The following is a 22,323-nucleotide window of genomic DNA, read 5'->3' as shown; positions in this document are numbered from 1 at the left end:
GAGTTTTCTAGTGAAAAAACTTGCATTTTGTCGAGTTTTTAATATTCATTAATATTCATTCAATATAGCCCCCTATATTTTCATTACTTTAAAATACTTAAATTTTTTGGTATTACTGTTCCTTTAAAACTGGTTTGTCTGAAGAATCACTTTAAAATCTTATTGAGTTTGTATTTATCTGTAACTCTAATGGTAATCATAGTAGGTAAGGTTGAAAAAATAATTATGTGGTTCTTGTCTAAGTTAAACCTACCTAACTGCTAGTTCATCTAGAGAAAGGCAAAAAAAACATGATGATTTCCATTTTTGCCTCAGTGGGAAAAAAATCTTTACTGTCAATCGGACCATTCCCTGGATCAACTTGTACTCACGAGTTAATTTCAGTATTTTCACTTCCAAAAAATGGTATCCAATACAGCATCGAATGTTTCTGCAAGTACAGTCACTTCAGGTTGAGAATTACAGAACTTCACAGCTCTTGGTGTAAAAAAATCCTTTTCACATTTTAATATGGAACCTCCTCTATTCTAATTTGAATGGATGACCTTGCTTCCATTGGAAAGATCTACTAGTGAAAAGACAAGAGAGAGTTTATTGTATGGTCCCTTTTATATTTATACATAGTTATGGAATCCCGCCTTAAGCTCCCTTCAAATAATTCAAAAAGCCAAAGCAGATTGCCATTCTATAACATACTAAAAGTTAGTTCAAACCCATTTGAAAGGGTTGTTCACTTTTGAGTTAACTTTTAGTATGACAGAGTGATATTCTGAGTCAACTTGCAATTGGATTTCATTTTTTATTATTTGAATTTTTTTAGTTATTTAGCTTTTTATTCATCGGCTCTCTGGTTTGCCGTTTCAGCAATCTGGTTATTAGGGTTCAAAATACTCTAGCAACTATGCACTGATATGAATAAGATATTGGAATATGAATAGGAGAGTAGTCATGGGCATTAAAGTCAATGAGCGCCTAGAATTGTCGGCGGCGTTGGAATTGTCGGCTGCGTCAAATATATTTTGAATTTAGCTGGCGAATTTGCGCCTGCCGAATAATTTCTCCCATCACTAGAGGCCAGAACACAAAATGAGTAATAAATATTATCAATGACATTACAATGTCGCCCGATGTTGCCTCACAGAACGAAGCACTCATAGTGCCATCCCGCTGACGATTTAGACTCTAGCTGGCGGTAAGGCAGTTTGGGGAGATTAGTCGCCCGAAGAAGAGGTGATTTGTCACCAGGCGACTAAATCGAACCTAATCTCCATGTGTGTCTCTGCCCGAAAGGCGAACCTCTGCTTTAATATCTTTTTAAGTCCCTCTCCAGAAGTAAGTCTATATCTATTTTAATATGACAATACAGGTATGGGATCCGTTATCCAGAAACCCATTATCCAGAAAGTTTCGAATTACAGAAAGGCTGTCTTCCATAGACTCCATTTTATCCAAATAATCCATATTTTTAAAAATTATTCCCTTTTTTCTCTGTAATAATAAAACAGTACCTTGTACTTGATCCCAACTAAGATATAATTAATCCTTAGTGGAAGCAAAACCAGCCTATTGGGTTTGTTTATTATTTACACCATTTTCTAGTGGACTTAAGGTATTAAGATCCAAATTACAGAAAAATCCTATCCGGACAGCCCCAGGTACCGAGCATTCTGGATAACAGGTCCCATACGTGTACTTTTCTGAAATTGAGTAAGAATTGACAGCGTTCATAAAAAAGGCTACTTGCAATTTAGTGTACCTAAGCCCAGCCTGCTTTGATGACTTTCTGCCAGACTAGGCATGGTGGTAGTTCCAGGGCTTCACTAATAGGTTTTGTCCATAACTGCTACTGCTATCTGAAAAAAAAATTGGATTTGGAAAAAGTTTGTCTTTAAGCAGTCCTTGTTAAATGATATCATATTTAAAATCAACCATATATATATATATATATATATATATATATATATATATATATATATATATATATATATATATATATATATATATATGTAGCACACCCTTGAGTGAGACTAATATATATGGGTAACTCCAGCACACTCAGTGACACCCCATTGAACGGACCACAATAATGATAAACAGTGATATCCCTTTTCTTTATTAAGCGTAACAAATAATCAGCAGGGATCCGACTATGATTTAAAATATTAAAGCAAGATATATATGTATAACAATACACCAACCAACAATGACACCATTTAAATTGCTAATACAAAGTATGCAGAAAATATATGTGCTAAATGTTGTAACTTAATTTCCCTGTCACAGTCCCAGATGATTTGTGCACGTTGAGGCCCTTATTGAGTTTAGCTTATTGGCCAATAGCACTGATCCTTTCCTCTGTCGGTTAGCAGTATAACTCTATAAACTTAGTGAAGAAACACTTTCCTCCCAGGTGAGAAATGACTTGGCAGAGTGTATAGTTCAGCAACAGATGGATTAGCTCCTATTGTTTGATAATACAAAGTTCCCCAATAGTGTGTGGTGTTGCAGGTTAATCACAGTCTGTGCTCCAAACTCTGTATCACCTTTAGTAACAGACCTCAGATGGGATGCAGGCAGCTCTGTTCTCTAGCAGCTGAAATCACCTGGGCCTCTTTGCAGCATGTCAGCCTAGGACTCTCCCACCAACCGCAGGCCGTTTCCCCCTGCTCCCTTTCTGGCTAGCACTGATAGCTCTTTTACAGGTGCTAGTCTAGGACTGGGATAGCAGGGTCAGCTTCTCCCAGTAGCAGCTTCCCCTGGGGCAGGATCCCTGCAGATGTCTCTCCCCTCTGGCAGCTCTCCCACGCAGAGCAGGTACAGCAGGTAGGCAGCAGTCAGCAGTTTTTCCCTCTCAGGCACACACTTCTCTCCCTTTTTTATAGTCCAGCAGTGTGGTCCTCAAAACATTTTGCGCCCTTTCTTATCATTGGTGGATTAAAGCCCCAGCCAGGTCCTCAGCTCTGAGGCATGCTGGGATATGTAGTCCTGTAGACTGTCTATGCAGCACTTGTTCATGTTTCTTGCTTTAGATAGGGGTGTTACACATATATAATATTAACCAGATCTATTTCATTCAAGAAGAGTCTTGTATGGTTTACCTAATTTGTAAAGACAGATAGGCACTTTTGACAGAGACAGCCCTTGTGAAAATCTAACTGTACACATCGAAAATGGACAGGGGACAACCCTACTTAGCACTCATAGGCACTGTTCCTTGCTCTCCAATTTGGCACAAGGTGCAGCTTACAGCTCAGCTTGTTTTTATTTCCATTCCATGTTTACAAATAACTAGAAAAAACAGCAACAGATCAGATTAGACTTTTATTAGGCTTTTTTATTAGGCTTTTATTGATGCATACCCAGATATAGCAATCAGGAGAGCTCTGGACCCCAAGAATGTCCAGTGTCCAGACTGGGGTATCCAGTCTCGGTTCCTCCAAATGCTGCCACCCTCCACCCCCTGCTGCTTACTACTTACCTTACTTTCCTCTTGCAGCACCAATCAGTTTGATACTCTGTAATAGTATTCCAAATGTGCTGGTGCCTTCAACCATTTGAATACTAATGTGCTGTATTGCATCAGCTATGCGTGATGTTGTCTACTGTTCTGTCCTGCTCACTGTCTGAAGTAAGATTGACAGGCAGATAACCCTTCTTCAAAGCACCACACTGTGTAAGTTGTTAACTTGTTTAATGGGTATTTAAAGATGAAAGGGTAAAACTGAAATACATACAAATAAAGAGGTATAAGTGGCTGGACTGGTGAAACAATATACATACAGTACACATGCATATACATTACACAGATGTAATAAATCTGCTACCAAACAGAAACAAACTTCTCTATCTAAGCTGAGTAAAAGCTGAGTATATTAAGCAAATAGAACTGTATACACTCACCAACAATGCTGCATAGGGCCTGTTTAGCATGGAGAAAGCTGAGAGCACATGAGATGAACTGCACAGGCTGGAAACACCTACTTCCTGTGACCTGGAGTTACGACATCAGAGGTCAATAACTAACTTTATTAAACAAATAACTAACACCAGGAAATAGCTACAAGTGTCCAGTAGATGGAGCTGAAGGACTGCTCATACCTGTAATCAAATGAAAAGACATATAACTGTCCTAACAGTACACTCCCCGCCTGGTGTCTGTAAGATCACCACAATAATTCTAGTCCAATCAGGGAGCAGGGTCTTCAGACTGAAGAAGAAGGATGAGCTCTGTCACTGGTCTGAAGAATAATGTAGAACTCCCATCTCTGGCAATCTTTATTTCCACTTTGCGAACTTTGCCATCTTTATCAGGGAAAGTCTTTGTTACACGACCCATAGGCCATTCATTCCTCTTGGTATGTTGATCTTTTAGAAGGACAAGATCTCCTGCGTTGATGTTAGGTCTATCTGATTGCCCTTTCCTTCTTACCTGCAGGGTAGATAGATACTGTTTGCGCCACCGGTCCCAGAAGACCTTGGCTAGGCTTTGAACCTGTCTCCATTGTCTTTTATAGAGATCTTTACCATCAAAGTTCCCAGAAGGTACAGGATGAGATGCAAACTTCTGAGTCAACAGTGTAGCTGGAGTGAGTATTTGTGGGTCCTCAGGATCTGATGAGACTGGGGTCAGAGGCCTTGAATTCACTATTGCAGTCACTTCTGCCATTAGAGTAATGAGAACCTCATGAGAGAGTTTTGAAGGTAACTGTAGAAGCATGGAGTCTAATATTCTTCTTGCAACTCCTATCATTCTTTCCCACACACCTCCCATGTGGGAGGCATGAGGAGGATTAAAGATCCAACACACCTCTTGTTTGGAAAGGAAACTTTCTATCTCTTCATAGTTAAGGTTGGAAGAGATTCCAAGTTCACGGTATGCTCCAACGAAGTTGGTACCACGATCAGATCTGATCGTTTTGACTTGACCACGTATAGCAAAAAGCCTTCTGAAAGAATTTATAAAGCTTGAAGTGTCCATGGATTCTATCACTTCAATATGAATGGCTCTGATATTTAGACAAGTAAAAAGAACTGCCCATCTTTTGCTGTCGGCAGAGCCTCCTCGTGTACGTCTTGAGCAGACTGTCCATGGCCCAAATACATCAAGGCCAATGTGAGTGAATGGTGGATCTGTTCTCAGTCTATCAGGTGGCAAATCTGCCATTTTTTGTGTTTCACAAGTATTTCTGAGTTTCTTGCATATGACACATTTAAAGATGAGACTACTCACACATCTCTTTCCTCCTGTTATCCAGTATCCTGCTGAGCGGACGGCTCCTTCTGTAATGTGGCGCCCTTGGTGTTGCGACTGGATGTGATAGTGACGAACAATGAGGGTAGCAATGTAGTGATGACCAGGCACAATAATTGGATTCTTTTCTTCTGGTCCTAGGTCTGCATTTCTCAAGCGACCACCTACTCTCAGTAGTCCATTTTCATCTATGAAAGGGTCCAATGCTCTGAGAGGACTATCATTTGGCATGCCTTCCTTTTCTAAAATGCTCTGTATTTCTTTTGCAAAAGTCTCTTTTTGAACATTCTGTATGATGACTGTTCTAGCTTTCTTAAAGTCATGCACCAAGTTTAGTTCTTTGCAAAGGTGCCAGCCCTTACAATGATCAAGTTGGCTGTCTCTTTTTTGTTTGAACAGATGCGCTACATGAATGAGGCGTGCTAATGCTCTCGTCAAAGTATTCCAGCTAGAGAACCTGCAAAAACGTTCAGACCCTAGTTCTTTACCTTTGGATGTTGTACTCAAGGTTGTAACTTGTGGACGAATCTCTGTATCTTGAGCCGGATCCACTAATGTAAAGGTTTCAGTCTCTAGTTTCAAGTGGTGAGAATGACTCAAGAAGGGTGGACCTGTGAACCACATAGTATCTTTCAGGTGTGCTGCTGATACAGATCTTGTGGCCAGATCAGCTGGATTGCTCTCTGTTGACACATAGTGCCATTGTTCAGGGAGAGAGGATCTTCTTATTCGCTGAACTCTGTTGCTAACAAAGACATAAAATCTTCTTTTCTCATTGCAAATGTAGCCTAAAACTATTCTGCTGTCTGTGAAGTAGCTGACAGTCTATATTGGTGTCAATTTCTTTTGTTATGAATGCAGCTATATCCACTGCGAGGACTGCTGCACAGAGTTCGAGTCGTGGGACTGTAAGTTCTGGACATGGGGCTAACTTAGCTTTTCCTAGCACAAAACCTATGTGGACCTGACTTTCAGAATCTATCACCTTTAAGTAGGCCACTGCTGCAATTGCTTGCGTGGAAGCATCTGAAAACACACAAAGTTCTTTGTATTTAGCATTAGAACAAGAAACAGATACATAGGGTCTAGTTACCTGTATGTGCTTCAACTGGTGAAGGGACTCTTTCCAATCTTCCCATGACAGTCTCTTACCTTCAGGCAGGGGTGCATCCCAATCTTGAGTCTCAGAGGTGAGATCACGAAGAAGTACTTTCCCTTGAATGGTTACTGGTGCAGCTATCTCTGCGTGGCCATTTTGGATTACCTTTCCCATAAATGCAAAGAAATGCTGTCTCATCTCAGGTTTTACTTTAAGAGACCTCTGTAGGGACCTGAAACGTTGCAAGACTTGTTCTTTGTTATTTGGTAGCTGCTTTCTTTCTGGTTTGAAGGGTAGAGGAGCTACCCAGCTACTGTCTTCTGCTCTGTAGAAACCCTCCTTCATCGTTTTCATAAAGGCAAGATCTTCCAGAGAAGGAGCAATCGTCTCATCTTCTGTAGTTCTCTGAAAGATACTGTGGCTTACATGATCCTCAAACTCTTTGCAAGAGGATTTGTACGTAGACACTGAGGATTGCATAGTTACACATACATTCATGTCATAGTTTTCCCTCACATTGTAGAAGTATGGACAAGGTGGAAAGAGGGATCTGCAGCTCTCTTCTGAGGTTCTGGTGTAAAGACAGTGTACTAAGTCTGGTCTATGGACTCCTTTCAGGCATACATTGCCCACTATGACCCATCCTGTGTCTAATCTGTGTGCATAGGGAGCGTTATGTGGTCCGTTGATCTGTTGCCTCACTTTATGGACCCTAATTATGTCTCTTCCTAACAGCATAAGAATAGATGCTGATGGATCAAGCTTCGGTATCTCACTAGCAAGTGACTTTAGATGTTTGTGATGAAGAGCCACCTCTGGGGTTGGGATCTCCGTCCTGTCATTTGGTATCTCATTACATTCAATGAGTGTGGGTAATGGGATTGTGACTTTGCCATCAAGAGACTGTAGTTCAAACCCTTGCGCTCTTCTTCCTGAAGTGTTAATCACCCCTGCACAGGTTCTGAGAGAATATGGAAACTGCTGGCCTTTTGAACCGAAGATTTCAAAGAACTCTGACCTGACCAGGGACCTATTACTTTGGTCATCTAGAATAGCATAAAGTTTGATTGCCCTGTCCTTTTGTCCGGTAGGATAGACACTGACTAAGCAGATTTTAGAGCATGATCTGTCTCGAAGATCTCCTCCACACACTTCAGTACATGTTGCAGTTACTGTAGCCTCTGCACTGTTGTCCTTTCCCTCCCCGCCATGATCACTCCTTTCTAGAGACCTGACTGACCATGGTGCAGGACCAGGATGAAGAGCGGACACATGTCTGTCACTGTTGCACTCTGTACAGCTAACTGATTTGTCACAGTCTTTCGCAAGGTGTGCATTTGAGGCACAGCAACGGTAACAAATATTGTTTTGTTTTAAGAAAGTCTTTCTCTCATCAAGGGGCTTACCTCTGAAGCCTCGGCATTTGTACAGAGGATGAGGTTTGTGATGAATCGGACATCCTTTAGTTAAGTCCATGGTCTTGGCATCAGTAAAAGCTAAAGAGTTTCCTGTAGCTTGAGATACTTCAGTCTTGTGCACCCTGATGGAACTTCTCTGAGGGGTGTTCTTGTAGCGGTATTTCTCTGGCTTGTTGTCACCAAAGGTCTGGAACGTCTGAGCAAACCCTGGGTCATTGTACATCTTTGCCTGTTGAGAGATAAATTGCACGAAATAAGAGAATGGTGGGAATAGTACATTATGTATTTCCTTGTACTTGGTCCCATGTGATGCCCATTTCCTTTTTAGAGAATCTGGCAGCTTTTTTACAAGGTCTTCTATTCCTCTAGCGGAATCAAGATTATCTAGTCCTAGAAAGCAACCTTCATTTTTTGCTGCCAACAGTTCTATTACCAGATCACTGAATTCTCTAAGTTTCTTGCTGCAATCTCTTTCAAAGATATTCCCAAAGTTGTCAAAACTGTCCCACAGGGATTTTTCTATCTTCTCTGGAGCTCCATAATCTTCGTTCAACCTTTGCCATGACATCTGTAGTCCTTTACAAGAATCATTGACATATACTGCCCGAATGCCTTTCACTTGTCTGCTGGACTCTGGACCTAGCCACTTCACTAGGAGATCTGTTTCTTCTTTGTATGAAAGGTGTAGATCCTCTATAGCATTTTTGAATGACGCCTTCCAAGCCCTGTAGTTTTCTGGCTTCTCATCAAACTGAACAAGGCCTGATGTTATCATTTCTCTGCGTGCCATAAATCTCACTAAGTCTGACATCTGCTGATTGCCAGTAAGTTGGTCTGAATCAGGCTTAATAGGAAGCGCTGGCTTCACATCTGGTGTGTACTGGTATGCTCCCTCTGGAGAATGACCACCTCTATCAGGAACCACTGGTTGTGTAACAGGAGGATAGCTGTATTTATTAGTAACAGGTAAAGTCCTCTGAATGTCATTATAGTCTCTGGCTGCAGGAGTTTTCACATCAACAGGATACAATTGTTTGAAATCCTTTTGTTCTTGTAACAGAGCACCATCTGGTGGTGGGGTAGAGGTAACTACGGGCACATTGTAGTCACATTGCAAAGGAATGTTCTGGAGAGGTTTACTATGATTTTGCTCAAATGATGGGATAACATCACTGTCTCTGTATTTACTAAGCTTTTCTAGGCTTGGCATTGATGGACTGTACTCCTGTGAATGTTTCAGCACATATTCTTTAGTACGTTGCATAGCAGTTTCTGGTTTTACATCAGGCTGCATAGTGAATTTCTGACTTGCTTGTTCTGTAGTGTCGAGAACTGCATCTAATGCATCTGCCTTGGCATTCGCAATTGCCACCGTCTTACGTAAATTAAGAATCTCTATTGAAGCTTCTAAGCGTGCCATTTGAAGCTTTGCCTCCACTTCTAACCTTGCCTTCTCTGCCTCTTTCTCAGCTGCCAGACGAGCCTTGTCTGCCTCCATCATAGCCTCTAAGCGTGTCTTCTCTAATTTTAGCTCAGTTTCCTTCCCAGTAAATGTGAGTTGAGCTAGTGCAGCGGCAGCTTCTGCACGGAAAAGCGCAGCGTCAGACACCTGGGAGCGGTTTGAGAGTCTGGATGAATGTGACACCCTAGATCTGGTCTTGATTGATCGTTCGGACATTTTGCCGTCTAATCTTGATAAGAGTTAGCACGTGGTACTATGTTAACTGAAGCTGTACTGTATCTCTGTGGTATTTGCTAATCCACTCTGCGTGTGGGCCTCTTGATACCAGCTGTTGTTTTACTGTGCTGTATTGCATCAGCTATGCGTGATGTTGTCTACTGTTCTGTCCTGCTCACTGTCTGAAGTAAGATTGACAGGCAGATAACCCTTCTTCAAAGCACCACACTGTGTAAGTTGTTAACTTGTTTAATGGGTATTTAAAGATGAAAGGGTAAAACTGAAATACATACAAATAAAGAGGTATAAGTGGCTGGACTGGTGAAACAATATACATACAGTACACATGCATATACATTACACAGATGTAATAAATCTGCTACCAAACAGAAACAAACTTCTCTATCTAAGCTGAGTAAAAGCTGAGTATATTAAGCAAATAGAACTGTATACACTCACCAACAATGCTGCATAGGGCCTGTTTAGCATGGAGAAAGCTGAGAGCACATGAGATGAACTGCACAGGCTGGAAACACCTACTTCCTGTGACCTGGAGTTACGACATCAGAGGTCAATAACTAACTTTATTAAACAAATAACTAACACCAGGAAATAGCTACAAGTGTCCAGTAGATGGAGCTGAAGGACTGCTCATACCTGTAATCAAATGAAAAGACATATAACTGTCCTAACAGTACAACTAAATTAAATTAATGTTTGACCTTTCTGTTAATTCCACTGATAGATTTGTGTCTTACATCTTCAAGAGAAAATTAGAAAATTAGATCCTTATTATATTTTTCATTTTTGTTGAGAAGCAGACTCTTTCGCTTGCATTTTCCACAGCGTCAAAGAAATCATTCAAAACCAATTATTTCAACTAATATTAGATCATGAATGTTAAGCCATTAGAATGATGGTGTTACCTTGCCCTGTAAATCTCATGCCACATTCACAAGATTGCATCAGTACCTGGCCATTTTTAGATAATAGGAATGAATTTACAGCAGTTCAAGCCCACGCTTAATACAGGGACCTGTTACCTAGAATGCTCGGGACCTGGGGGTTATCTGGATAACTAATATTTCCGTAACTGGATCTACATACCTGGGATTATTTGGATAAAATAGATTCTTCTATAATTTGGATCTTTCTGGATAACGGGTTTCCAGATAACAGATCCCATACCTGTATTAATGCATAAGAGAGCATTTACTGTGAAATACGCAGAAATGCAAAATGACTTAGGGTACAACTACATGAGCATCTTCAAATCGATTCCGTCAGATCCGAGGCAGTACGCCAAAACGCAGGAGCGTGGGGTGGACACACAGAAGTCCACACACATCCGACAGTCATTTCACGTCGGATGAACAATGTGAAACCATCTGACATTGCTATAGCTTACCTTATTTTCCGTCGCATCCAACTTGACACCTGCGTTTTGACGCTGCACGCTGTGTCTGCATCCGACAGTCGTGTCACGTCGGATCAATGCTGCGACTTCATCCAACATTTCTATCTATTACCTTATTTCCGTTACATGCGAATTGTCTGGCTTTTTGTCGCAGCGCTTCAGATCTCGCCAAAAACGCTCATGTAGTCCTACCCTTAGACCCCAAAGAACAAAAAGGGATAAGCAAACTTACATTTACACTTACACTTGAAATTACATTTTCAAATCACTTCAAATCACTTTTAAACTATTGACCATTGTTATTTATTATATTTTGGAAACTTGCTTGGAATCATATTTTCTTTGATAATGTGAAAAAAGCATTTCTGGGTCGAGGATCTGTTTAGAAATTCAGGGCGTGAGCGTTAGCCCAGAAGTAAACTGTATTGTCTTATCTATATCACCATCATGATTTTGTTAACATGTTATACACAATATTATCTGTTTCTACCTATCTGATTCTGTATGTTGTGTAATGTTCAGCCACCAGAGTGTTATATTTTCACCTGCAGCCTTGCACTGAAAGGGGAAGGCGGCATTAGTATAGCAAAGTGTATGAATGCTGCAGTGGAAATGTGAGATGCTCTTGTTGCTATGCATTTTTAGTCTGCATAGATTCATCTTTCCAATGGCATGTCGTGTATTTATCCAATGGGATTGCTCCTCGCCAGTGCTGCCAACTGCTTGTGTTGCTATTGAAATTAGGTCTGATCAGTAACCATTTGGTGGGACAGAAACCCCCTTGTTTTTCTTTCATTTCTGCCTAGTCCATTCTAAACTGACGCAATATTTCATAAATTATTCTTATTTCAATAACAACGTGGAGACAATGAAACAAGCAGGCAATTATAATAAATTATCACCTTGTTTGGACTGACTCTTGCAGCTATGGGTATTTGCAGGCTATTTTATATTTTTCACATTTTCCAACAGTGACATTTAAAAAACATACTCTCATAAACTGCCACCTGTTTACATGTTGCTGTGCCTGGCTTCAATGTTTTCATATATACGCATAAAATGAGTAAAATCAGCATAGCATTCATAAACGCAACTTTTCCTGTATGCTTAACATTGCTCAGTGGTACTATCAGTACACCCAAGGGCAGGGTCGGACTGGGGTGCCTGGGGCCCGCTGGGACTCCTGTCCAGGGCATCTCTCCCGACCACCTACTGTGACGCAGCATATGTGCAAAAGGAACCGTAAAAGGAGCCACTCGTATGCGATAAAGGCACCACACGCACGCGGGAATTGTGCCACGCGCATTCAAGAAAGGCGCCACAAGTTGTTTTATTTTTGTAGGGCCAGGAGATCAGGATAGGGAGTCTGGCCCCTGAGGGCCATGCGCATGTGCGAACGGCCAATGAGGGTTTTTTCCCGGTGTCCCGCCAGGCCAGTCTGACCCTGCCCAAGGGCTCATTCACTACAGAAAACTACAAAAATAAATGGCATACTCTGCAGCATTTACTTGCATCTTGTACAAATATGTTGGTTCCATCCACTATGGTATATAGGTCAGACTGGGCAGGCAAGACACTGTGAAAAACCCTGTGGGCCTTGGCCCTCGTGGGCCTCATCAACCTGCCCTCCTCCCCGGGTTGAGGCTGGGGGTTGTGGCCAGGGTTGCCACCTTTTCTGGAAAAAAAATACCAGCCTTCCTATATTTTTATGTTTTTTCTCTATCATTGGCCAGGTGGCAACCCTAGTTGTGGCTGAGGCAGAGGGGCTCATATGGAGCAGGGTTGAGATGCTGATGGCATAATGGGTGCAAATTGAAGTGTACACAGAGGAGGTACAAGGTACATACACAACTGACTTTTACCTAATATATTTACTGTATTATGTGCATTATCTGAACTAAAACCCACACTGTCACAATCAAAACTCAGCTGCAACGTTACCAACAAGGCCACAAACAAGTCTGCTGGAAATCCAAGACATAAGGCTGCATGGCTAGTAACATAGACAATTGCACGTGAAGTGCACCTTCTATGCTGCAGTTGATTAAAGTAGAACTAATGCTAATAACTAAAGAAGTAGGCTAAATATAATTGTATATTATGTTTTGAGATTCTGTACCAGATCAAGACAACTACAGCCCTTTAGCAGTAAAGATCTGTGTCTCCAAAGATGCCCCAGTAGCTCCCCATGTTCTTTTCTGCTGATTCACTTCACATGCTCTGTGCTGCTGTCACTTACTGAGCTTACTGACTCAAAATATACAGTACACATATAATATATATATTACAATATAAAGCTGATTAGTAATTATTGTAGATAATTACTACATAGCAGCACAGAAACCAACTAGAATCTGAATTTAATAATCAGCCCTGCAGCATTAACTTATATTACAAATAAACCTAATTGTCTGCTTGTAGATTTGCAATGACCCCTAAACTTAGCTTCTCAACAGCTGCTCAGAGCCCAATGAGCATGTGAGTGTCACAGGCACTTTCCAAGATGGTGACCCCCTGTGACAAGTTTGAAGTCCTGGATGATTGCTGCTATTGACAAGCTGAAACTTTAGTTTGGTGCAATAAATTCAGTAAAATATGGCATTTATAGCGATAAATTTTTAGGGTTTAGTCTCCTGCTTTACTAATAATTATAATAAATTAAATATCTGTACACCAGTACCCATGCTACAGTATATAAAATCATAGTCATCCCTGGTATACATCAGCTAAAAGTGTGAAAAGCAAGGTCAACAGGTGTCAAAACATTTTATAAAACAGGGAAATTAAGTTCTATCAGTTTACATTTTAAATTCTGGATGTAGATTAAAAATGATTGTAAAAAATAACCATTATGGGATACCACAACACTATTGTTTCAATTATAAATAGGATTTGGATAAATAGATTAAAAATTTAACATAGTAAAGCTGTTTGATCGTGGATAAACAAAACTGGGTGCTTGGGAATGGATTATTCACTACTCGGAGGGTTTTTTGTTTTGGAACTAATTCAATTATTACATTATTCAGTTTGTTCACTAATGATTTGGTTGAAGAGCATTCTAAACAAAATATCTGTGTATGTCAATGAAAAAAACTATGCAGAACAATTAAATCCTGGTTAACAAAAAATCACAGTGCCTTGTCCCAAAGAGCTCTTAACTTCCAAAAGGTAGCGCTACTTGCCCAAATACCTCTCCTGATGGACAGAGGTAGTTGCTCCCATGTAGCAGGTACATGGACAACACCTGTCCTCACATAGGGGGCACAGACTGCAGCCTTTCCAAACCTACCCTCAGAAAGACTCACCATTGCAACATTCTATTTCGGCTCAATCACTGCCTTCCAGGACAAGTACTGTAAATACTTTTTGAAAATCCCATAGAAATGAATGGAGAGTGGTGGAATTTCACTCAATGGACTTTTAGCCATCTCTTACTTCACTCTTTGATAAATAAACCCCCTAGACCTAGAGTGTTCTGGTAGGGGATCTTCATCTGCCATTTAATGTCTCATTCATGGCGCCCTATACCTTGACTTTAACTATGCCCATGCCCAGGCTCAAAGCAGACATCCATCGTGTTCCTAAGGTGGAAGGAAAAGAGGAAGTGGCACTCCTTTCCCAGCACTATATCAAAGTGAGGCAGGAAGTGGTCACCCTACCTGCTAGCCAATAGCATCCATATGCAAACAAACTTACTTAGATACATTCCCTTCTGCCCAGCAACTAGGTCATAGGGGCTATCAGCCCAATGAGTCTCTACAGTTGTTTTTAATTATTTGCCTTTTTCTTCTTCTGAATCTTTCCAGCTTTTAAATGAGGGTCACTGACCCCATCTAGAAAACAAATGCTCTGTAAAGCTTCACATGTATTGCTACTTTTTTATTACTCATCTTTCAATTCAGGCCTCTCCTATTCATATTCCAGTCTCTTATTCAAATCAATGCATGTTTGTTTGGGTAATAGGGACCCAACCTAGCAACCAAATTACTGAAATTGCAAACTGGAGAGCTGAGCAAGAAGCTAAGAAACCAGAAATAATAACAAATAAATACAAACTGCACATTGTATCACTTTCTATATCATACTAAAAGTTAACTAAAAGTTGAATAACCTCTTTAAAGGGGAAATTAGAACATAATAAATACAGGGCTTCTGCAATTAATTCTTAGTAAAAAATTGATTCAGGGACACTAGATGGCAGTGTACTGCATACTATGTCAGAAAGCAATTCGATGTTTTGAGTATAGCAAGATAAAAAGCTAGGTTAGCGGCCTAGTAATAGTAAACCTATTTTAAATCACATTGCAGTGCTGTCCACAATTTCATTATTTATTGGTTCAGTGCATCAGGGCATTGAAGGACTTTCCACCTAAAGCGTTTTATCATATTATTTTCCTAAATGTACCATTTGTTTCACATCTACACATTGACAATCCCTTATGTCTTATAATACCTTACATTTTTGGGCATTATTATACGTAAAGCCCCTGCTGCTGCCCTCTTGCTCTGTCTGCAAAACAATTCTGATTTTTTTTTTTTTAAAAAAATGTCTCTTGGAAATGCCAATTTGTTAGGCACCCCCAGTAAATGTAATAACTTCTCTTGCACCAGCCCAGGGTTCTTCCTATTTACGCACTGTGCCGCCATTCTACCCTCTCTTCCTGCAGATCCCTTGCAACCTACTAGACTTGCACATTGTCAGTAAAGTTAAAAAATGTACTGTATTGTGGCGGCAGCAGCCCCCTCACACCCTGAGGTTACCTCTCTTGAGTTGGTGCTAGTTGCACTTTACTATATATAGGTAAATAAAACTTATGTCATGTCAAATGTAGTGTCTTCTTGATGTAACTGCTAACCTCTTCAGTTCATATAGAACTTCTTGGCACAGTGAAGATCCATTAAGTACTGAAAGATGAACAAAGCAATTTGATCTCTAGCCAAGAAACACTGCAGTAGAAGATAAAAAAACATTGAAGGGAATATATATGCTACTTAAAGTTTTCCCTAGTCAGATAACAAAGCCAAGTTGATACAGATAACTGAATTACCTGTATAGAATTAGTAAACAACCTACGCCATGAAGGCTGGTGTTTTACAGTGAACAAAGTAACCCAAAATAACAAGGAGCTTCTCCTTGTTAAATCTTTCAGTAGTACAAAAAATGAACACTAACAGGCTAAAATATGCCTAATAAAAATACAGTAAGGTGCATCATGTATGGAAATGATCCATTAATCAGGAATTGGTCATTCTTGTACAGGCTGAATAACAAAATCAAAGCTTTTACAGGTTGATATAGGTTAGTGTGTTGGGTTAAATTTGCACAGTGACAGTGAATACCCCAGTGCATCATAACATCATACCAAACACCACCAGCACTGTACACTATAGGGTCAATTTATTATGCTGTCTAAAAAAAAATTGCCCTAAAAGTAATCAAAATGTGTTTATTTTACACCATGCAAATGCCAGATTTGCCATCATTATTTTACACTGCTTCAGACCTTTGTAAGCAAGTTCTGGCGGAAGTTGCTCAAAGACAAAGCGGGTAAAAAAATAACGCCATTTTTACTCCATTGGCAACTACTTATTCCGCCATTTTATACACCACATAATAAATCTGCCCCTTAATATGCTAAATAAATATGTGGTCAAACCGTCCCTACAGAGAAATAAAAATGTGTTGCCTGAAAACAATGTGATTGATTTAACAAACAAAAGAAGCATTAAAAAAAGGACCTTACCTACATTGAGGATATTGGAATTATTTAAGCAGACTTCGGCCTAAGGCATTGGTAACACCATGGTGCGCAAAGAAATGGTTCACCCATAATTATAAGAAACACTATTAGAATACAGCATCTCTTTACTGCTTATAGAAGTAATTTGTTAGAGTTTAATAACTTTATATGCCGTAGATCATAAAAATCTGTATCGTGGAGGGTGTGTGTGAAAGCCAATTAGGGTGAGATTTGGAGTGAATGGTATTAGATACACGTGAAAGCACAGCTTGAAAGTCAGTTAGGGTTAGCTTTGTGGGGAATATGTATTTGTTGTATCCTATTGTGCTAGATATTCTTGAAACACTGATATGGCATATTTTACTATATCTACCCTCATTTTCTTAGCTAAGGGTGGTCCTGGTCAAAGGTTGCACCTTTAAGTAGGGCTTGAACTTGAAATAATTGACACTCAGTGCCAATGAAATAGATGGCATTTATCTGGCATGTGTTACATTTACACAAGGAGTATTACTCTGCAATGAAATTGCAAAGTAACAGCTTTGGACTGCAGAGTAATTCCTAATTTTAAGTCCTAAAAACAAAAATGAAATGATGTGTTCAATTGTCAGGCTTCTTGGAACTGACAATGCACACTTAAAGGTGATCATGTTGGAAAAATACAATTTCATTATAACAGAAATTTTTCAGCAGTTCAGTCTGTGTCTCAGAAGTCATGTAGATAAATAGATCAACTAATATTTCCACTTCCACCAAGACATTGTTGAAATTTCCTCTCTGTTTCGTGCAGTCTTCTATCTGCCAAAGTGAGAGAAGAATCCTTCTAAACTTTACTACCTGCCAATAAGCTGTCCATTGTTTTTGTAATGGCTTGTACTAATAGGCTTGTACTAATAGCCTTGTACTAATCTTCAATTACTTTTTACTACTTCACTGACATAACCATTAATTTCCTTATATCTTAGCGGCAAACCTTTTGAACCCTTGTGACAAGCAAATAGCAACAGTGACAGAAACTGTGACAAAGTAGTAATTGTTACTATTTGTCTGTCTGTGTGTGTATATATATATATATATATATATATATATATATATATATATATATATATATATATATATATATATATATATATACATACAGGTATGGGGTATATATATATATACTGTATACACACACACATACACACACATAAAAATATATATACCAATATAGTAAATATCTAGAGCTAGCTAGCAGTAATTATTGACTTAAATAGTTGATTTAAATTGAACTATTTCATATAAGCCCTGTAAATAAATTGTTTAATACAGAAGTCTAATACTTAATAGGTATAATTGGGTTACTGAAACCAGCAGAGTCAAGAGTTAAAGGGGAACTAATGTCTAAAATAGAATAACACTGCAAATGCTGTATTTTGTATACTAAACATAAACATGAACTTACTGCCCCAGAAGCCTAATAAAACAAATGATTTATGCTTTCAAAGTTGGCAGCAGGGGGCTGTCATCTTGTAACTATGTTAAACTTCTTTGCAAGACCAAGACCATGCACATGCTCAGTGTGGTCTGGGCTGCTGTTGGGAGATTAAGCTTAAGGATCGTCATAAATTATCAAAACAGCACAAGTCAAATAATTTCTGCCATAGAAATCGATACAGCAAGACTGATTAATAATCAGAATATGCAGACCAGTGTCGGGCTGAGAATTAAAATAGGCCCCGGCATTTCAGGTACACAGAGGCCCAATCAGCCCACATAGAGGCCCAAAAAGCCTCCACCAGCCCACTAAATACTGAGTTTCTTTCGGACCTAATAGCAGCGCCTCTGCCATTTGCCAGAACCCATAGATTGCCAGTCCGGGCCAGATGCAGACTGCACTGGGTCTGCGAATATGAATCTACATGGTCACCGGCTGCTCTACAGGGAAATAAATAAAGCTGATCAAGTTCTAAGAAGTAAGGTGGCCCCCCCCTGCCATTTAAAATTATGATTGTTTCACTGCAGAGTAGTTAGGAACTGTCTGAAGTTTCCTATCTGGAGCAGTCACAGCAAGTAAAACAAAGGGGGAATTTCACTGCATACAGTCAGGTTTCTTATAAAAATGGTACACAATTTTTAATTAAAGTATATTAGCGATAGATTTATTTTTCATTAATGAAAGTAAAAATAGGATTTTATTTTTTTTCCTTTACATCCCCTTAAAAGGCAGTAGAACACACAATGAAAACATCTTTAGAAATAGCTTATTTACAACATATGCATCATATCAGTGGCATAACTACCAATGAAGCAATCCCCACAGCTGCTCCCTTGGTCGTCACTGATAGCATTGGGCAAAGTGTTTGTCGGGGGTCGCGGGTGACCTGCAATTTTGCTCCCGTCGTGGCTCATCCACAATTTGGACAAATACTGTGATGCTGAGCAATGGGGGCAGGGATGCAACAGCCATGAGGGAAGGTGAAAATCTGGCTTCAGGTATTAGTGTATTAGAGCACAATTGAGCTCTCTTCACTAGTGATGCCCCCCCCCCGACCGCATCAGACGGAAGATGGTAAGACCAGGGGGAGGGGGAAGGCAGCATCACTGGACCAGTCACAGAGAGCCTTAGGGGTCCAATTCGCTCCTGAATGGGGGTACACAGAAACAGATTGATTAGAACACAAACTTTATTTTTTATTTGCTCTTTCATTTGAACATTATTTATTTACAGGTTTCCTTGTCCTTTCAGATATAAACTTTTTTGCTACAATCATTTCACAAAAGACACGCAGAAAGTATTGACATCAGTGATAGACTTTATATTGTACAGACTTGTCGATGAAGTTAGAAGTAGAGTAAAGTATTTTTCTGCCGTTCTCCCGCTAATAATATTAATTTAATAATAATTTTTTTTCAAACTCATCATTGCCAAAGTATGTTAACATTAGATTTGAAAACTTAGTGCATCGCTCAATCTCAGCTTTATAAATACGTGCAAAGCTATAGGAGACAATGGAGGCTGTTTTGCTCTCATAGGGACCCTTTAAGTAAAGCTATAGCAGCAGAATAGTAAAATTGAAAACACAAAACCAGAGGGAAAGTGTTTCAGAGAAACAAAACAGATACACTAAAATCCCCCAAACAATGTGTATCTCTATTGATTGCATTGACTAGGATCAGTAAAGTAGGAATTTGCCTTTTTTTTAGATCACCATGCATGTGCATATGCCCCAGCTCTTCTAATTAGAACACTGGAATAATTTTGGTCATGGTGCAAGGTGCAGAGCTTTGGGTGCAAGAAGCTCGACACTCCCTAGCCTGTGTCTGAATGATGTGCAAGCTAGGGATTATATCAGAAGATGTCCACATGCCACCCACCCTCTATAAATGCAGTTCCAGATAACCCAGTCTGATTTATTAAGAGGCAGGTGCAGTTCTAGGAATCCAAAGAGGAAAAAGCTACATCTTAATGTGTACCATGAAACCTGAAGGCATAGTGCCCACTATTTTGCACCTTGTCCTTGTCTGTAAAATAGCTTGCAAGACAATCTATTTTACAAAACGTGAACATAAATAATTAACTGAGCAGCTAAACTGCACCAATGCAGTTACCCCTAGCAACCTGTCTAATAACTGCTAGCAGTTACTAATTGCTAATTAGTTTCTACTAGTAACTGCAACGGCGCAAATTAGTACCAGCTAAAGCAAACATATAATTCTGCTTATTGTTTTAATGCCAGATTCATCTTTGTGTTTTTGCTGCTTATGTATACTGCCCTACCTGAGACAGCGCTTCTCTATTCTAAGACATAAGGTACAACTTAATTCCAGAAAACATGTTGAATAATAAAGTCTCTCTGTGCGTTTGTAACTGTCTGTGTGTATCTTTCTGTCGACCTTTTGTCTACCATACTCTTTCTCTGTAGCTGTTAGTCTCTCCCTGTACATGTCTTTTTCTGTATTAGCATGGGATTTACTCTCTTTATTATTGCTTGAGACCAGATATCAGAGATTTTGAATAACAGGTTCCTGCATAATAGATTTCATACATGTACATAATTTTTTTACATAACTTTTTACATTTGTTTTGTCTGAGCCAATCACTAAACTAGAATTCAAGCCCATTTAAAAATGAATGAGTTGGCTAATGACTAAATACAGCAAATTGTTTGAACACAATAGAAAAATGAGTCAATCAGATATGTGGTTTGAATGCACCAGAGGCTGGTCTGGCAAATAGTAACTTTGTCACTTCCACCCAAATGTCATTTGGGTCTTTTTTGGGGGGTTGTTTAAAAAAATTATATACTAAATAAGGTTTTTCAGGACACCTTACGTTTTCTAAATAAGCCTACATTTTTGTTTAATTATGCTTCTCTATAATATCATGATTGACACTGATAAATATACTTTAGATTAAAAAGTCAAAATGTCCCTAAAAGTAATCTGACCCCAGAACTATCATATTGCAAAGTTTTGCTTACACTGCCTCAAATCTTGTATATAAAGTCCACATGCCTTTAAAGAACTAAGCTACAACAACTTGGATATAAATAAATATCGAATCACGCAGAGATCGTCCGTGAAGTCCTACCCTACAGAGTATCCCCCATCTGAGAGCTGCAAAGGGACAGAAGGGAATGGAAAATAATGTAGACACTATAAAAAATATATATAAATTAAGATCAACTGAAAAGTTACTAAAAATGTGTCCATTCTATGGCATATTAAAAGTGAATTTAAAGTTGAATTATCTGTTTAAATATAATTGTCATAAACATCATATGTGTCCTCCTATTTCATTGATTAGATCATTGATTTATAATGTATAGCACTATTTTATTCATGAAATAACCATGACCATTTTGTGCCCATGCGTTAGCATAAGTTAAGCATCCATTTTTGTTTCAAGGACATTTATGCAGCCAATTTGTAAATGCTTGCACAGCAAAGTCAATGACCCTTCCTGACCTTTTCCAAAGATTTGGATAAGTAAAAATCTAATAACATCAGTTCTTTTGCAACTGATTTATTAGACACAGTTCCAGTTCAGAGCAACCTTCAAACCATTTCTTGTTTCACTGCTCAATCACTGGGAAATTGAAAAATCAATAGCCAAATTTTGAGGAAGGTCGTTTAAAAATGTAAGATATCCTAGGCAGGTGTTATAGTTTTGAAGGCTAAATAGAAGGTCTTGGTCTAAATGAGTAAACGATGCATTGCAATGAAAACTGGATTCAGTTGTTACATATTTATAGTCCCATTACTGATTATTCCTGAATACAAAAAAGAATAGTAATAGGCAAAATTAAATGAGGAGGAAAGGAATGATGTAACAAGTTCTATGTCGGCTTATAAAGAACACTCAATTCTGTATGGAGATATAAAGTCTAAAGTACCTTTTTTAACTAAATAAACAGTATATATCTCTGTTTAATAACCTAGATATTTAGCCATGACTTTTCAAATCAAGATAGAAAGACACATAGCTTAAGTGAGAGAGAGAATTACAATATATATATATATATATATATATATATATATATATATATATATATATATAGATATAGATATATATATATATATATATATAGATATATATATATAGACTGATAAAATATTATACAGATATATGTTACAGAAACATGCTAAACAATGTTAGCCATGTACTTTATATGACTTGGTCTATAAATTGTGAATAATGAATTATTGCAATAATTAGAAAAGAATACATATA

At 38.9% G+C, this 22,323-nt stretch overlaps 1 protein-coding gene across 1 annotated transcript; it reads right to left on the bottom strand.

The window, feature by feature from the left end:
* Window positions 1-3,674: 3,674 nt before the first annotated feature.
* LOC121400508 lies at window positions 3,675-10,139 on the bottom strand. Its single transcript, XM_041583718.1, has 3 exons — window positions 9,906-10,139; window positions 3,901-9,726; window positions 3,675-3,721 (listed from the first exon to the last, which is right to left on the bottom strand). The coding sequence occupies exon 2, from the start codon at window positions 9,444-9,446 to the stop codon at window positions 6,024-6,026; it is 3,423 nt and encodes a 1,140-aa protein (XP_041439652.1). The 5' UTR covers window positions 9,447-9,726; window positions 9,906-10,139; the 3' UTR covers window positions 3,675-3,721; window positions 3,901-6,023.
* Between the last annotated feature and the right edge of the window lie 12,184 nt (window positions 10,140-22,323).

The sequence above is a fragment of the Xenopus laevis genome, chromosome 2S (genome assembly GCF_017654675.1).
Source record: "Xenopus laevis strain J_2021 chromosome 2S, Xenopus_laevis_v10.1, whole genome shotgun sequence".
NCBI classification, from domain to species: domain Eukaryota; kingdom Metazoa; phylum Chordata; class Amphibia; order Anura; family Pipidae; genus Xenopus; species Xenopus laevis.
The sequence above is the reverse complement of the archived record's forward strand: the minus strand, read 5'-3'. Positions and strand labels throughout refer to the sequence as shown.

Bases quoted from the DNA above. Each gene is read 5' to 3' on its own strand.
- LOC121400508 (XM_041583718.1), bottom strand. From the start codon at position 9,446: ATGTCCGAACGATCAATCAAGACCAGATCTAGGGTGTCACATTCATCC.